The sequence below is a fragment of the Myxine glutinosa genome, chromosome 3, assembly GCF_964187855.1.
Source record: "Myxine glutinosa chromosome 3, kmMyxGlut1.1, whole genome shotgun sequence".
Classification (NCBI taxonomy): domain Eukaryota; kingdom Metazoa; phylum Chordata; class Myxini; order Myxiniformes; family Myxinidae; genus Myxine; species Myxine glutinosa.
Window position 1 is genome coordinate 214,918,853 of NC_136263.1, and position 18,472 is coordinate 214,937,324.

An 18,472-nucleotide genomic window follows, 5' to 3' on the forward strand; every position below is an offset into this window, starting at 1 on the left:
TTGTTGTTTGGTGGCACGCACTAATCTACCTTGTGGTCTTGTGACCAAATTGATCGTTGTTTGGTAGAACGCACAAAACTACCTTGTGGTCTTGTGACCAATTTGATTGTTGTTTGGTAGCGTGTACTAAACTACCTAGTGGTCTCATCACCAATTTGATTGTTGTTTGGTGGCACGCACTAATCTACCTTGTGGTCTTGTGACCAAATTGATCATTGTTTGTTAGCGTGTACTAACCTACCTAGTGGTCTTGTGACCAATTTGATTGTAGTTTGGTAGCACGTACTAAACTACCTAGTGGTCTCGTGACCAATTTGATGTTTGGTAGCACGTACTAAACTACCTCGTTGTCTCATCACCAATTTGATTGTTGTTTGGTGACACGGACTGAACTACCTAGTGGTCTCGTGACCAATTTGATTGTAGTTTGGTGGCACGTTGGAGTTTAGTGACAACTACGAAACTACCTAGGGGTCTCGTGACTAATTTGATTGTAGTTTGGTGGCACGTTGGAGTTTAGTGACAACTACGAAACTACCTAGGGGTCTCGTGACCAATTTGATTGTAGTTTGGTGGCACGTTGGAGTTTAGTGACAACTACGAAACTACCTAGTGGTCTCGTGACCAATTTGATGTTTGGTAGCACGTACTAAACTACCTCGTTGTCTCATCACCAATTTGATTGTTGTTGTGGTGACACGTACTGAACTACCTAGTGGTCTCGTGACCAATTTGATTGTAGTGTGGTGGCACGTTGGAGTTTAGTGACAACTACGAAACTACCTAGGGGTCTCGTGACTAATTTGATTGTTGTTTGGGGGCACGTACTAATCTACCTAGTGGTCTCGTGACCAATTTGATTGTTGTTTGGTGGCACGTTGGAGTTTAGTGACACGTACTAAACTACGTTGTGGTTTCGTCACCATTTCGAGGGAATAAGACAAGCACTGTGTACATACATTAGATCGTTACCGATATATTGTACAGACATTTGGCACATTGCAATAATTCCATTCTTTGTTGTGTGTGAATCCAGTTATAGGATTTGGAATATTCCTGACCGTTACCATGGTGATTCGCAGGCAGGGCATTACGTCATGAAATACTCGCATGGGCCTTAAGCGAATCGTCCTATTTGATAGCATTTACTGATGGGCGTTAAAGATCCCATGCAGTATTTCAAAACCCAAACCGCCCCCCTCCCAGGTGAACTGTAAAGCATGGGGTTTACCTATATTCCAACTGAAGCTTGTACGTACATTACAAAAGACACTTGGATTACTTTTCAAGGTATTCACCCTCTATCCTTGGACATACCTATCCCAATGCATTGGAAGCTTTTTCCATGCCTTCAATGTATATACCTAATCAGGACGTGTACATAGCTAGTGCAGGACATGAATGTTAATCGTGTCGTTCATCAAAACCTCCAAGGTGCTCTTTTTTGGGGATGTCCTTGACAGGAAACAAGGTGCCACCAATCGTGTGTAAGTTTCAACAGGTTTGATATTTTCATTTACCAGAAATTTTAATATTCGGTTTTTCTTCGTTAGAACGCAGAACAAGGTTGTGGGGTAGCGTCATTGTCCGAGGGTGCATCTGTGCCGCTGATGCAGTGCCCCTGATCGTTAGTGCAGGTATTTGGAATCTCTTCCGGTGCTGGCAACACTTGCGCACTCTTTGTGAATGACCCCACTCGTTGCAGTGCCCCTGATCGTTAGTGCAGGTGTTCAGGTGCTGGCAACACTTGCACACTCTTTGTGAATGGCCCGACTTGTTGCAGTGCCCCTGATCGTTAGTGCAGGTGTTCAGGTGCTGGCAAGACTTGCACACTCTTCGTGAATGACCCCACTCGTTGCAGTGCCCTTGATCGTTAGTGCAGGTATTCAGGTGTTCAGGTGCTGGCAACACTTGCACACTCTTTGTGAATGGCCCCACTTGTTGCAGTGCCTCTGATCGTTAGTGCAGGTATTTGGAATCTGTCCAGGTGCTGGCAACACTTGCGCACTCTTTGTGAAACGCATTGTGGGATATTTAACGTCAACAGCAATCAATGGCGGCAGACGGGTCCTCGTCTTAACGGGACATCTGGGGAGTCAGCACACTTTACCTACGAAGCACCGTTCCGACAGTTTATAGTCGGGTTGGGAATGGAACTCAGACTACGGTTTCAAATTGAGTGTTTACATGGCCTTACCTGTTCACCCTCAGCCTGGTGTTGCCTTAACGATTCGGGTGCTGGCTTGGGATTCTAGGGTCCTCAGTTCAAATCCAAGTCAGTTGTTGAATTAACACCAGGTGGGGTTGACTCAGCTTGTCATCCTTCCGAGGTCGATGAAATGAGTACCAGATACCTGGGAAGAATGAGCCATTCCAGAATCCTGCGTAGGAGAGACGCCCGACCAACACTGTGCCCAATAGTCAAGAAACTGCTTCGGCCGCCATATGCATCTGATGATGCAGAGAGGTCATCACCTCCCCACCATCCTGGAAGACAAAATCACTTTGTACACCGATGGATTGTCTTACATCATATGAGAGCACAGAGAAAACAAAAAGGCTTTTTCTTGTCCAGATGAAAAACTTTTCTTGGGAACAATTAAACAGCGCCATTAGAATAATGCTAAATAAGTGGAGGAACAGAAGGTTGTGAGGATGAAAAGTGAAGGAGTATTTTTGTACGAACTCGTAAGAAACACGGACCATGAGGGATCAAATACAGATAGCATGGGGAGTATGTTTAAGAGATTTATGATAACATTTTTTCCCATTGTTTTCTCACAGGTCCTCCTTCAGCTCCCAGAAATCTCCTTTCACTCGTCAACGGAACATCTGTATGGCTGGAGTGGGCTCCTCCTAAAGACAAGGGTGGCCGTGTGGACCTAAGCTACTCCATTAGCTGTCTGCGTTGCGACTACGCGTCGGACACCGCCATGGACGTACAAAGATTCTGCTCGCCATGTGGACCCGGCGTCCGTTACTGGCCCACGGCCAAAGGCCTAAGAGAGGGAGCGGTGCTCATCAGCCGCTTGACGGCACACACCAACTACTCATTCAAGGTCCAGGCGGTGAATGGTGTTTCGAGCAAAGCTGGTTTGCAAGCGGTGACTCCGGTGAACATCACTACCAACCAAGCTGGTGAGCTTCATTCATCAATATATATCGAAACGAGAAAGTATATTTTACCCCATCATCAGTGATGCCCGACCGAAGCCATCCCATTGGTTTGCCAATGTTTAAAGATCCCGTTACCTTTAAAGCCTCACTTTTTAGTCTTCTGGAAAGAGCTGAGTTACATGATTGTTATTTCTATTTTCAGATAATATTGTGAAATTAGAGGGATATCAGTGCTGTTTTTGCAGGGAGGGTTCCCAGGAGTGTAATCCCTCGAGCCTTCAGCGTTTAATATTGTACGATATTCAAAGCAAGTGCGAATCTAGTAACTTTTCAAGGCAACTCCTACTGCAGACCTACTTTGTGCCATGCAGACCCCATCCATCAAAATGACATGTGACCCAAACATACTTATGAGCTAAATCGCAATTGGCCAAAATGGTTGCCATCTGCAGTCTTCGGTCACTACATCTGGAAAATGAAATACATTTACTTCTTCATGCAGGTGTATGAATCAAATTGGCGCACCTTTATATAAACTTTTCTGGAGCATTACTTGTTTACTCCTAAGAACACAAGGGTAGTCCAGCATGCACATGAGATTTTTAAAATGTCCCTTATTTTGAATTGTTTGGCATTTTCTATAACTATGGAATGTCCCTTATTTGTATTCTTTGGCATTCTCTATAACTATGGAATGTCCCTTATTTGTATTGTTTTGAATTTTCTATAACTATGAAATGTCCCTTATTTGTATTGTTTGGCATTTTCTATAACTATGGAATGTCCCTTATTTGTATTGTTTTGAATTTTCTATAACTATGGAATGTTCCTTATTTGTATTGTTTTGAATTTTCTATAACTATGGAATGTTCCTTATTTGTATTGTTTGGCATTTTCTATGACTATGGAATGTCCCTTATTTGTATTGTTTTGAATTTTCTATAACTATGGAATGTCCCTTATTTGTATTGTTTGGCATTTTCTATAACTATGGAACGTTCCTTATTTGTATTGTTTGGCATTTTCTATAACTATGGAATGTCCCTTATTTGTATTGTTTTGAATTTTCTATAACTATGGAATGTCCCTTATTTGTATTGTTTTGAATTTTCTATAACTATGGAATGTCCCTTATTTGTATTGTTTGGCATTTTCTATAACTATGGAATGTCCCTTATTTGTATTGTTTGGCATTTTCTATAACTATGGAATGTCCCTTATTTGTATTGTTTGGCATTTTCTATAACCATGGAATGTCCCTTATTTGTATTGTTTTGAATTTTCTATAACTATGGAATGTCCCTTATTTGTATTGTTTTGAATTTTCTATAACTATGGAATGTTCCTTATTTGTATTGTTTGGCATTTTCTATAACTATGGAATGTCCCTTATTTGTATTGTTTTGAATTTTCTATAACTATGGAATGTCCCTTATTTGTATTGTTTTGAATTTTCTATAACTATGGAATGTTCCTTATTTGTATTGTTTGGCATTTTCTATAACTATGCAATGTCCCTTATTTGTATTGTTTGGCATTTTCTATAACTATGGAATGTCCCTTATTTGTATTGTTTTGAATTTTCTATAACTATGGAATGTCCCTTATTTGTATTGTTTGGCATTTTCTATAACTATGGAATGCCCCTTATTTGTATTGTTTGGCATTTTCTATAACTATGGAATGTCCCTTATTTGTATTGTTTTGAATTTTCTATAACTATGGAATGCCCCTTATTTGTATTGTTTGGCATTTTCTATAACTATGCAATGTCCCTTATTTGTATTGTTTGGCATTCTCTATAACTATGGAATGTCCCTTATTTGTATTGTTTTGAATTTTCTATAACTATGGAATGTCCCTTATTTGTATTGTTTGGCATTTTCTATAACTATGGAATGTCCCTTATTTGTATTGTTTGGCATTTTCTATAACTATGGAATGTCCCTTATTTGTATTGTTTGGCATTTTCTATAACCATGGAATGTCCCTTATTTGTATTGTTTTGAATTTTCTATAACTATGGAATGTCCCTTATTTGTATTGTTTTGAATTTTCTATAACTATGGAATGTTCCTTATTTGTATTGTTTGGCATTTTCTATAACTATGGAATGTCCCTTATTTGTATTGTTTTGAATTTTCTATAACTATGGAATGTCCCTTATTTGTATTGTTTTGAATTTTCTATAACTATGGAATGTTCCTTATTTGTATTGTTTGGCATTTTCTATAACTATGCAATGTCCCTTATTTGTATTGTTTGGCATTTTCTATAACTATGGAATGTCCCTTATTTGTATTGTTTTGAATTTTCTATAACTATGGAATGTCCCTTATTTGTATTGTTTGGCATTTTCTATAACTATGGAATGCCCCTTATTTGTATTGTTTGGCATTTTCTATAACTATGGAATGTCCCTTATTTGTATTGTTTTGAATTTTCTATAACTATGGAATGTCCCTTATTTGTATTGTTTGGAATTTTATATAACTATGGAATGTCCCTTATTTGTATTGTTTGGCATTTTCTATAACTATGGAATGTCCCTTATTTGTATTGTTTGGCATTTTCTACAACTATGGAATGGCCCTTATTTGTATTGTTTGGCATTTTCTATAACTATGGAATGTCCCTTATTTGTATTGTTTGGCATTTTCTATAACTATGGAATGTCCCTTATTTGTATTGTTTTGAATTTTCTATAACTATGGAATGTCCCTTATTTGTATTGTTTGGCATTTTCTATAACTATGGAGTGTCCCTTATTTGTATTGTTTGGCATTTTCTATAACTATATAATGTCCCTTATTTGTATTGTTTGGCATTTTCTATAACTGTGGAATGTCCTTTATTTGTATAGTTTGGCATTTTCTATAACTATGGAATGCCCCTTATTTGTATTGTTTGGCATTTTCTATAACTGTGGAATGTCCCTTATTTGTATTGTTTGGCATTTTCTATAACTATGGAATGTCCCTTATTTGTATTGTTTGGCATTTTCTATAACTATGGAGTGTCCCTTATTTGTATTGTTTGGCATTTTCTATAACTATAGAATGTCCCTTATTTGTATTGTTTGGCATTTTCTATAACTATGGAATGTCCCTTATTTGTATTGTTTGGCATTTTCTATAACTATAGAATGTCCCTTATTTGTATTGTTTGGCATTTTCTATAACTATGGAATGTCCCTTATTTGTATTGTTTGGCATTTTCTATAACTATGGAATGCCCCTTATTTGTATTGTCTGGCATTTTCTATAACTATGGAGTGTCCCTTATTTGTATTGTTTGGCATTCTCTATAACTATGGAATGTCCCTTATTTGTATTGTCTGGCATTTTATATAACTATGGAGTGTCCCTTATTTGTATTGTTTGGCATTTTCTATAACTATGGAATGTCCCTTATTTGTATTGTTTGGCATTTTCGAAACTATGGAATGTCCCTTATTTGTATTGTTTGGCATTTTCTATAACTATGGAATGTCCCTTATTTGTATTGTTTGGCATTTTCTATAACTATGGAATGTCCCTTATTTGTATTGTTTGGCATTTTCTATAACTATGAAGTGGCCCTTATTTGTATTGTTTGGCATTTTCTATAACTATGGAATGTCCCTTATTTGTATTGTTTGGCATTTTCTATAACTATGGTATGTCCCTTATTTGTATTGTTTGGCATTTTCTATAGCTATGGAATGTCCCTTTCTTTGTATTGTTTGGCATTTTTTATAACTGTGGAATGTCCCTTATTTGTATTGTTTGGCATTTTCTATCACTATGGAATGGCCCTTATTTGTATTGTTTGGCATTTTCTATAACTATGGAATGTTCCTTATTTGTATTGTTTTGAATTTTCTATAACTATGGAATGTTCCTTATTTGTATTGTTTGGCATTTTCTATAACTATGGAATGTCCCTTATTTGTATTGTTTTGAATTTTCTATAACTGTGGAATGTCCCTTATTTGTATTGTTTGGCATTTTCTATAACTATGGAATGTCCCTTATTTGTATTGTTTCGCATTTTCTATAACTATGGAATGTCCCTTATTTGTATTGTTTGGCATTTTCTATAACTATGGAATGTCCCTTATTTGTATTGTTTGGCATTTTCTATAACTATGGAGTGTCCCTTATTTGTATTGTTTGGCATTTTCTATAACTATGGAGTGGCCCTTATTTGTATTGTTACGGTCCGCGGATTAGATGTTATTTTTACCGAGCGGAGGTAACCGCGGCCGAACAGTTGTTCCCCGACTAAACCCGATTTACCCAAACGTTGGCCGTATCGCGCCACCGCTACTCAATGAGGGAAAAGACTAAGACAACGGATGTGAAGAAAAGGAAGACGAAGGCAAAGAAAGGTTTGAAATATGATTACTATTTATTACTATTTACAGGCTCAAAGTAACCAAGGAGAAGGAAAGATAATAAAATAATATACAGAAGCTTTTAGAGACACAGGGAAAATACTAGCTTATCTAACAGGCTTAATTAATACCCAGGACAGAACAAACAAAGACGACTCACACGGGGAATGATGATAGGAATTGGCTGGAAGGAGAGGAAAGTCCAATTTGTTCGGCAGCACGAATCGGCGCGTTCGGCAGCCGCCGTCCCTTCGCGGCCCTGCTCCAAACTGCCGTCCAGGCCCCAAACGGCTGTCAAGTCTTGTTGCTGCTGTAGACGCTGCTGCTGGCGAGCAAGGTGACGAATAGCAGGCTTTGTGCTTCCCTGGATGATCTTCTGCTTTTGGCCCTCACGACTCAGCCCTGCTCTGACGACCCAGCTCTTTCCTGTCCACCTCACCACGCAGCTCAGCTCAGCCTTTCAGCTCATCTCTTGGACTCATCTGCTTGTCTCATCTGCTTGTCTGCTTGGGGAGCGTCCCGCGGCGGGATATATAGGCCCCGCCCTTCACCCTTTGCGAACCTCCCCCAAGCATTCTCTCTCCGCCCTCTCAAGCCAAACCCCTCGTTCTGGGTTGGATGAGCGGGGCCGACTTACTCCTCTCCTCTATGATGAGGTGGAGACCCGCCTTTCTTCCCCAACCCTGCCTCGTGGTCAATGGCGGCTTTGGAGGGGATGTAATTGCCAAATTGAGGCTTGGCCATTACGAAAGGGGAAATGGAGGTTTTTGGGAATGGGAATGAAGGGAATCTATCTCTTTTATTCGGTGCAATGGAGAGTCATGTTAATGGATGACAAGGCCTTACCCTAAAACACATAATAAGGATATAAACTGCTGAACAAGGGTTTTATCGGGTCCTGCAATGTGGTGTTTCATGGAATAACTACCGGGACGCCCTTTTTACTATTACACAACACTGGAGGCAGGAGGCGCAGAATAAACAATAATAATAATAAAGCACACAATAAAAAAAATACAGTCCTCATATCCGCAACACTGCACCCTCCTCCTCTTAGGCACGGCCCGGGCCTACAACTTTTATTTAGTGTGACACGTAGGTGTAGTTCCCTCTACTTTTAACCTGACCCTGAGTGCGACAGTTTTAAAACATAAATAAATGTGTCCCGCTGCTCCATTGCACCCTGCCTAACAGACACACGCCCACAGTTAACCGAATTGCGGAATGGTCTTCAAACTACACATTGACGGTGGGGAGCATTATTTACAATTGACACTACTTTTATTTACAAGATGCGACCCAGGACCTGTGATTGTTCTTTCTGGGGGGGAGACAGTCTGCTCTGCATCAATGCACCATGAAAGCACCCAAAACGCACCAATACACCCCCAAGCACCAATCGGTGCAGTCACCATTGTTCAATGAAAATAAAAACAACAACCCCTAACCCTGCAGGTGATCTCTTGCTCTTCGGCTCCCTCTGCTGGCTATTATTATTTCTTCCAGTTGTTGTCATTTTCTTTGCTGGCGGCCTTTTTTTAAATATTTTTTTAATTTTTTTTGTATACTGAATCGAGGCTCGTGAAAGAGCTAACATTTATTTCACAAACAAATCAACCAGACAAACAAAATATACAAAAGAGGGAGCGGAAGCCAAGATGGGGAGAGAAGGGGAGCACACAACCACAACATTTGAGAGCAGGGAGAAGTGTGGGAGGGAGAGGGCTTGGGGGCAGGAGGCGTGGGAAGGGGAGGGGGGGGGGGAGGTATAAAACACATGGGGACCGAAATTAGTGGGGGTAGAAAATATCAAGGTTTTGGATGGGGGAGGATAAGAGATGGTGGTGAACAGCTGTTTTAAAGACCTGGAGGGTAGAGTGGGATTGAAGAGAGTGAGGGAGTTTGTTCCAGAGGTGGGAGAAAAGAGGAATGAAGGAGTGAAGGTGAGCAGAAAGTGTTGATTTTGGCAGTTTAACCATAAGAGGGTTGCAGGCAGATCTTGTGCGACCTGTAGGAATATTTGGGGGACAGAGCCCAGAGAGGGCTGGGGGGGCAAGGCCAGAGAGGAGTCGGTAGAAGACGGAAAGACCACCAACCTGCCTGCGGTGAGTGAGTGAAAGGCCCTTGGAGTTAGCTTCATCGCGGGAGATTCCAATGATTCTGAACGCTTTGGTTTCAACAGCGTGGAGATGGGCTAGGTGTGAGGCAGGAGCATCAGACCAGAGGGGAGAGCAGTATTCCATAGAGCTACGGATGAAAGCCTTGTATGTGGTGAGGAGCTCAGGTGTGTCAAGGAAGGACTTCACACGACGGAGGATGCCCAGTCGGCGACTGGCTTTGGAGGCCAGATTTGAAATGTGGTTTTCCCAGGAAAGATCATGGCAAATAGTGAGACCCAAAAGCTTGAGTGAAAGAACTTCTTGGAGAGGATTATTCAGAAAGTGGATGGGAGGGTTTTCCAGTCGGTCTTTTCGGAGAGACATCGTAAGAGTGTGAGATTTATCAGGATTGAAAGACATGTTCCATTTGTTTGCCCAGTCTGTGATTTTGTCCAGGTCTGCAGAGAGTGAGGAGGCTGCAGTCTGCCGATCTGAGGGATGAGGAATGGAGCGACAGAGAGTAGAGTCGTCAGCAAAGAGATAGAGAGGATTTTCTAGAGAGTCAGAGAGATCATTGATGAAGACCAGGAAAAGCACAGGGCCCAGAACACTACCTTGGGGAACTCCAGCCTGAACAGAACAGTGAACAGGAAGAGGAGATGGGAGAAACCCATTCAGGGCCACACGTTGACTACGACCAGAGAGATTTGCAATAAATCTTGCCCAAATGTGTCCATTTTATTTATTTTATTTATGGCCCACAGGGCTGACTAGTGTGGTTCACCTGTGGGGCATCGGTGCCCTGTGGCCAAGGTTCGCCAGCAAGATTTCGGGCCCTCATGGCCGGTTCCAGCAGAGGGGCCAGGCCCCAACCCATGGGGTCCATCAATGGTGCTCGGCCACAGACATGTGGTCCATAATGTGGTGCATCGATGCAGACAGCTGGTTCTGGGAGTTCCGGGCGCACAATGGCGGACTCACGCACGCTCCCCTCGGCGCCCAATGGCGCACAGGTCATGTGGGAGACAAAAGGGGGGAGACAAATGAGCGAGGGGTAAGGTCACAAGGGTACACATCAATAAGGCAATGCAAGGCGAAATGCGTACGGAGGGCGAAGTGAGAAAGCTCGTCCCTACCGTATGTCACCCCCCTGTCACCTACACTACCCTTGCCCTTACCCCATATGTACAAAATCTACACATTTACAAATTCGTCACTACTGTCACGTCTTCCCCATATGCCTTCTATACCAAATTCGTCACCACTATCCCTCTAGCCAAAATTTGCCATCACCCAAATTCATCATCAATCCTCATAAGGAGGAAGAGATGGAACATCAAGCACAATGTCACACCCACGTCATGATGGGTCTCACAATCCAAAACATCTGCACATAAAAATAACAAAAACAACCTGGCATGGTGTGGAGGTACGTCACCCCAGGTGAGTCGATGCAGATGGTGCAAGGAGACTTCAATCCTAACTATCCTCTAAATGACTTTAACACACTTTACTCTACCCGGGGTCTCTCCCTGCCAATCCATTGGCCAACTTACACTATGGGTTCTAAAAACCAATTCCCATTGACCAAACTGTGATGCTGCTCAATTTAGGGTCTCACTCCCCCGATTCATCTCCCGGTGCCCTTGCACAATTTCTGGGCTGGTGCGTGTAGCTCTCCCAGCAGGTCTACCCACCTGCACACCTCCACCACTGTAGTTGCCACCCGAGCTTACCTGCTGCTTACCTAACCTATCTAACTGGGGAAAGCCCCTCCTGGCTCTGTCTCCCCACTTGGAGCCCTCTGGCACTGGGCTACCCGGGTCCGTCCTCCGGATCCTCGGGCCCCATCCACAACAACTACCGGCTCCCAGAGCCCACCTGCGGCCTCACCTGGCCGACATCCTCACAGTTGTGGAGTGCCCAAACCAACTACACACACTAACAGGCTACACGCCCAGCCATTTCCACAACACTAATGCACCCATCCAATCACCATTCTTCCACCTGCACCACAGATGCCAATATCCAACCACAATTTACCTATACCCTCTACCTAACACTTACACTACCCGCCCCGGGTATTCGTGATGGGGGTCCACTCTTCCCCCATTCACACCTTCGCACCATCCACTCCACTCCACAGTTTCCATCATACTCACTCCACGACCATCCATTCCAGTACTCCAGATATTCCACACTACCATTTATTCCACACAACCATTCTCCATACACCTGTTCTTCATACCTGTTGTTGCACACCTGTGCAATCATACCTGGTGCCACCTGCACCCTCCTTCCTTCCTGGACCATTTGGTCAGCACAATACTCATCACCATCACTCACTCTCACCCATACACTGCTCCATCCACCTGTTCAGTTGCACACCTGTGCAATCACACCTGTTCAATCACACCTGTTCACCATACACTTCCAATTCTCAAACACACGGCATCATCTCATCTAACTACTCCCCTCTGAAACTTGCGCTTCCCAGTCGTCCCTTTAAACTATTGCGCTCCCACGTCATTATCATCCACACTAATCTACCTGCGTCCCCACTACAGGTATCATTGTCACTACCTAATCTTAACGTTACCTAAGGTCATCTCTCTAGATCCCTACACACGATATATCCTAACCCTCCCGGGCTAGTTTTCACTGCCATCAACCTCATAAATCTAGTGCTCCTTTGCCCCCCCGGTGTGAGGGATGGTGGATTGGCCATCCCATCACATGGGGCATCTCTTTCTATAAATTTTGCTCGTCCAATTTCCACAAATCAAAAATTTGCCAATCATCTGCCAATCACTGTACCATTACCAATCATCACTCTGCCAATCCTTTGCCAGTCATCAAATTTTGCCTTTTTCTAATTTTGGGTCCAAAACACTAACCTCATCACCCGTCTACTTACTAGATCCTCTTGGTGCGCCAATTCACTTCTAAAGCTCGGCTTCGTACAGCCGAGCAATGAATGCGGGTTGTTTGGTGCCGGCAGCTGGATGCATCCGACACTCGGTGCAGGGAAGGAGGTTTACCCGGGCCGAGATCCCACGCACCACCTCAGCACGGAGCCATCCAATGGCCCGATTTCAACCTGCTGGAACGCGTCAAAAAAAGGGGTCGCCATGACGACCCTTCCTATCGGGCTGCCCGCTCCGCCTAGTGGAGCACGGACGCGGCCGTTCCAAATGCGGCCCAGCATGGATCACGTACGGCGGTCCTTTCGAACCCGCCGTGGTTCGGATCCCCGCTGGTCCTCGCGGCACGCGAAACCCGGCACGCACCGAGGGCCCGATTCGGCTATAAGTCGCTCTAACTGCTAACCCGGTTACCGTCGATGCCTCACCTGCATGCTCACACGCATACGCTACCCCTTTCACCCTCACCGAGCTCGGTGCTCCAATGCCGCCCGTGCACCCCGCGTACTTCGCTATTGCTGTCGTTCTTTTGCTCACAGACTTGGTCACACACCTGACCACCGAACACCTTGGCACACATTCGTCGTTCGCACACCTCACCAACACATATCTTCGTGCCCCCTCCTCGGTCACCTCCTCTGTGACAATCACAGGTGTGCTCTCACTCGCACACCCAACCACGTGCCTCACTACCAACTCAAGTGTGCATTCCCACACACGCTCTACCATTCCAGGTGTGCATCCTTCCATTCCAGGTGTACATCCTCTCTCACCTGTCACAACCAACTCACGCTCCGTGTCACTCTCACTACTTTCACCACCACTCTTGAAAGCGCACTCTTTCCTCACGCACCTGTCCGTTACACACCTTTCTCGCGCACCCACTTGCGCACACTCTCCCGTTACATCCTCTGTAACACTCACCACAGGCGTGCATTCTCCCTTACTCTTGACAGCATGCTCTTTCCCCATGCACCCGTCCGTTACACAACTTTCTCGCGCATCCTCTTGCGCACACTCTCCCGTTACTTCCTCCGTAACACTCACCACAGGTGTACACTCTTCCGTTACATCCTCTGTAACACTCCTCACTACGCGCTTCCATGTGCTCCCTCGCACACGTGCTACGACCGACTCACTCTCGACAGCACACACACTCCTCGGCGCGTACTTTTTCCTCACACACCCCAGAGTCGGACATTCTCGCACACCTCCTCTTTCGCACACCAGACCTGTCGCACACTTCACCAACGGCCTCTCACGAACACCCGGATCCAGAAGCAACCCCCAAGCCGACTGAAGCTTTCCTCACATCATGTACATTTCCACGTATATTGCCACTCACCTTGGCACCTCGTCTCCGCACCTCCTTCGCCACCTGCAAACTCTTTATTTGGTTAGCGAGCACATCATTATGAGTTGAGCACCTACCTTGTACATATTCCATCACCTCCTCCTGTATTTCTCTCTTAGTTTCTGTCCGTCTCTTCTTAATTTCATTCACCTCTTCTTCCACTTCCTCTAATTTTTGCTTCACCTCTTTTATTTCCTGGTGCGTCTCCTCAAGTTCGTCCTCTAAGGCTATTTTGACCGTCTCTATGTGCGTCCTCACCTCTTGGTCCTTCGTCTCCATTACTTCTGTCACCTCTTCCAACCTCGTTGTCAGTCCCTCACGTAACATCTGACATTGCCTCTGTGTCGCTATCAAGTCATTTTTGATTTCTTTTTGTGTCGCTTTCAACCCTCCTAGTACCGCAGTGTTCCTTTGAACCTGCTCCGTTAGTTCTTTTTGTCCCTCTGTCAGCTGTTCCACCTCCTCCGTCAGGTCCTCTATGCCCCCTTGTAACCTAGCCATTCCATTTCTCACCTCTTTCTCTATACGCTTTTCACCTCGCTTTACCTCCTCGCGTACCCCCGAGACCTCCTCACTTACACCTCGTCGTATCTCCTCTTTCATCTCCTCCCACTCTTTTGTAGATGCTGCCCTCATCTGTCCCAATTCATCCCTCTGAGCATCCAATTTGGTTTCTACCCCGATTTTTACCTCCTCTATCTGCTCTCCCATTTGTTTAATTTCTCGGGCGGATTGCTCCCCTATCTCCCGCAATTTGCCTTCCATCCTATTTTCTAACCCCATTAACCCATTTTTCACCCCCTCTATCTCATTCTCCTGGGCAGCCATTCTATTTTCCACCCCCGTTAACCCATTGTTTACCTCTTTTATGCCGTTGTCTAACCCCTCAAATTTGTCGTCTAACTTCCCAAATTTCTTGTCTAATCCTTCACCGGTACCCCTCGCTTCGTCCCTCATTACCCCCAATTGCTCACTCTGAGCCCTCGCTTCGTCCCTTATTTGCTCACTCTGAGCATCCATCAGGTTCCCCAATTCATTCCTCAGGTCTTCATTTGCTGGACCATGAGCGCCTTTATTTGTATCATAAAGAGGTCCCAATTCACCGGTGCTGCTATGGTCACGGGCGCCGCCAGATTTGGTGCCGCTGTAACCGCGTGCGCAAAGGCGCCATTTTGCGCGCCCGTAACCTCGTGCGTGAGAGCGCCATTTTGCGCGTCTGAAACCTCCGCAACCACATTGCCATTTTTCTCCTCCTCCGTTTCCTCCACATACATTTCCCCGAGGTCCTGGGTCGATTCTACCCCGATTTTCTCTCCCACCGGCATCCCGTCGCCTTGACCAGCCATGGCGCGATTTCAAAATTCGGGTTTTGCTTTACAACACAAATTTCCAGCAGCTCGTAATTTTGAGCGCGTTAAGCGCGCTTCGGGTCCGTACCTCACTCCCCGACACCAATTTGTTACGGTCCGCGGATTAGATGTTATTTTTACCGAGCGGAGGTAACCGCGGCCGAACAGTTGTTCCCCGACTAAACCCGATTTACCCAAACGTTGGCCGTATCGCGCCACCGCTATTCAATGAGGGAAAAGACTAAGACGACGGATGTGAAGAAAAGGAGGACGAAGGCAAAGAAAGGTTTGAAATACGATTACTATTTATTACTATTTACAGGCTCAAAGTAACCAAGGAGAAGGAAAGATAATAAAATAATATACAGAAGCTTTTAGAGACACAGGGAAAATACTAGCTTATCTAACAGGCTTAATTAATACCCAGGACAGAACAAACAAAGACGACTCACACGGGGAATGATGATAGGAATTGGCTGGAAGGAGAGGAAAGTCCAATTTGTTCGGCAGCACGAATCGGCGCGTTCGGCAGCCGCTGTCCCTTCGCGGCCCTGCTCCAAACTGCCGTCCAGGCCCCAAACGGCTGTCGAGTCTTGTTGCTGCTGTAGACACTGCTGCTGGCGAGCAAGGTGACGAATAGCAGGCTTTGTGCTTCCCTGGAAGATCTTCTGCTTTTGGCCCTCACGACTCAGCCCTGCTCTGACGACCCAGCTTTTTCCTGTCCACCTCACCACGCAGCTCAGCTCAGCCTTTCAGCTCATCTCTTGGACTCAACTGCTTGTCTCATCTGCTTGTCTGCTTGGGGAGCGTCCCGCGGCGGGTTATATAGGCCCCGCCCTTCACCCTTTGCGAACCTCCCCCAAGCATTCTCTCCCCGCGCTCTCAAGCCAACCCCCTCGTTCTGGGTTGGATGAGCGGGGCCGACTTACTCCTCCCCTCTATGACGAGGTGGAGACCCGCCTTTCTTCCCCAACCCTGCCTCGTGGTCAATGGCGGCTTTGGAGGGGATGTAATTGCCAAATTGAGGCTTGGCCATTACGAAAGGGGAAATGGAGGTTTTTGGGAATGGGAATGAAGGGAATCTATCTCTTTTACTCGGTGCAATGGAGTGTCATGTTAATGGACGACAAGGCCTTACCCTAAAACACATAATAAGGATATAAACTGCTGAACAAGGGTTTTATCGGGTCCTGCAATGTGGTGTTTCATGGAATAACTACCAGGACGCCCTTTTTACTTTTACACAACACTGGAGGCAGGAGGCGCAGAATAAACAATAATAATAATAAAGCACACAATAAAAAAAATACAGTCCTCATATCCGCAACAGTATTGTTTGGCATTTTTTATAACTGTGGAATGTCCCTTATTTGTATTGTTTGGCATTTTCTATAACTATGGAATGTTCCTTATTTGTATTGTTTGGCATTTTCTATAACTATGGAATGTTCCTTATTTGTATTGTTTGGCATTTTCTATAACTATGGAATGTCCCTTATTTGTATTGTTTTGAATTTTCTATAACTATGGAATGTTCCTTATTTGTATTGTTTGGCATTTTCTATAACTATGGAATGTTCCTTATTTGTATTGTTTGGCATTTTCTATAACTATGGAATGTTCCTTATTTGTATTGTTTGGCATTTTCTATAACTATGGAATGTCCCTTATTTGTATTGTTTGGAATTTTCTATAACTATGGAATGTCCCTTATTTGTATTGTTTAGCATTTTCTATAACTATGGAATGTCCCTTATTTGTATTGTTTGGAATTTTCTATAACTATGGAATGTCCCTTATTTGTATTGTTTGGAATTTTCTGTAACTATGGAATGTCCCTTATTTGTATTGTTTGGAATTTTCTATAACTATGGAATGTCCCTTATTTGTATTGTTTGGCATTTTCTATAACTATGGAATGTCCCTTATTTGTATTGTTTGGCATTTTCTGTAACGATGGAATGTCCCTTATTTGTATTGTTTTGAATTTTCTATAACTGTGGAATGTCCCTTATTTGTATAGTTTGGCATTTTCTATAACTATGGAATGTCCCTTATTTGTATTGTTTGGCATTTTCTATAACTATGGAATGTTCCTTATTTGTATTGTTTGGTGGAATTTTCTATAACTATGGAACGTCCCTTATTTGTATTGTTTGGTGGAATTTTCTATAACTATGGAATGTGCCTTATTTGTATTGTTTGGCATTTTCTATAACTATGGAACGTCCCTTATTTGTATTGTTTGGTGGAATTTTCTGTAACTATGGAATGTCCCTTATTTGTATTGTTTGGAATTTTCTATAACTATGGAATGTCCCTTATTTGTATTGTTTGGCATTTTCTATAACTATGGAATGTCCCTTATTTGTATTGTTTTGAATTTTCTATAACTATGGAACGTCCCTTATTTGTATTGTTTGGCATTTTCTATAACGATGGAATGTCCCTTATTTGTATTGTTTGGCATTTTCTGTAACTATGGAATGTCCCTTCTTCTCTATACTTTGCCACATGGCACATACCCTTATATAAAGGGGCCTTTTCTATGCACCTGGCATTTTACCCAAGAATGTTGATTAGGACCACAAGGCAGGAGGTAGTTGGTCAGCAAGAATACTCAATCGAATCGGAATTTCTGTTCTCTTGAGACAAATAAGAGCCTTTTCAGGTGCACAGGTTATGCGTGTGCCACGTGCTATTGACATTGCACGTGGTACGTGCTTGGAAGCATCGATGGTGCGCGTTTCTGTCTCCGCTGTCGCTGATGACTTGCCAACATGTGATGAAACTGGTCCAAAGGCTGAGGTGTGTAGCATTGGGATTCTCATGTATGTGCTACCTTTCCATCACGTGTTGGCAAGTCATCAGCGATAGTTTGCAGCGGTGGAGGAACTCGGGTAGGGTTTAAAACAGGAATGGGCTTACGTTGTGTAGCTTTTCATGGTTGCTTTATGCAGCTTTCTTCGGCTAGAAGAGCATTGGGAGACAAATAGCTACAATATAAAACACAGTTTGGATTTGTCCATTTGTCTGTCGCCCCTTTATAAGGATAATTTGAGTCTGGTTTTAAAGGCCAATCTTTAAACACGAATGTGTGTTCACTACGGTCTATTTTGGAGGAGAAAACAAACTCGAAAAATATTTTACATAAAAGAGTAATTATGTCTCTACGATTGAAATTGTAGACGGTGGCTTGCAAACAAGCCTGAAGGGCGGTGTATAGACGAGTGGTTTTTTTTAAACATAAG

General features: G+C 43.7%; 1 protein-coding gene across 1 annotated transcript in view; it reads left to right on the plus strand.

Annotated features, from left to right (window-relative positions):
- Window positions 1–18,472, plus strand: part of LOC137422874 (ephrin type-A receptor 5) — a 224,919-nt gene that overhangs the window by 120,146 nt on the left and 86,301 nt on the right. Inside the window, exon 6 of the mRNA XM_068109498.2 lies at window positions 2,785–3,138. Within this exon, the coding sequence (XP_067965599.2) occupies window positions 2,785–3,138 (354 nt within the window). The remainder of the gene's footprint in view (window positions 1–2,784; window positions 3,139–18,472) is intronic.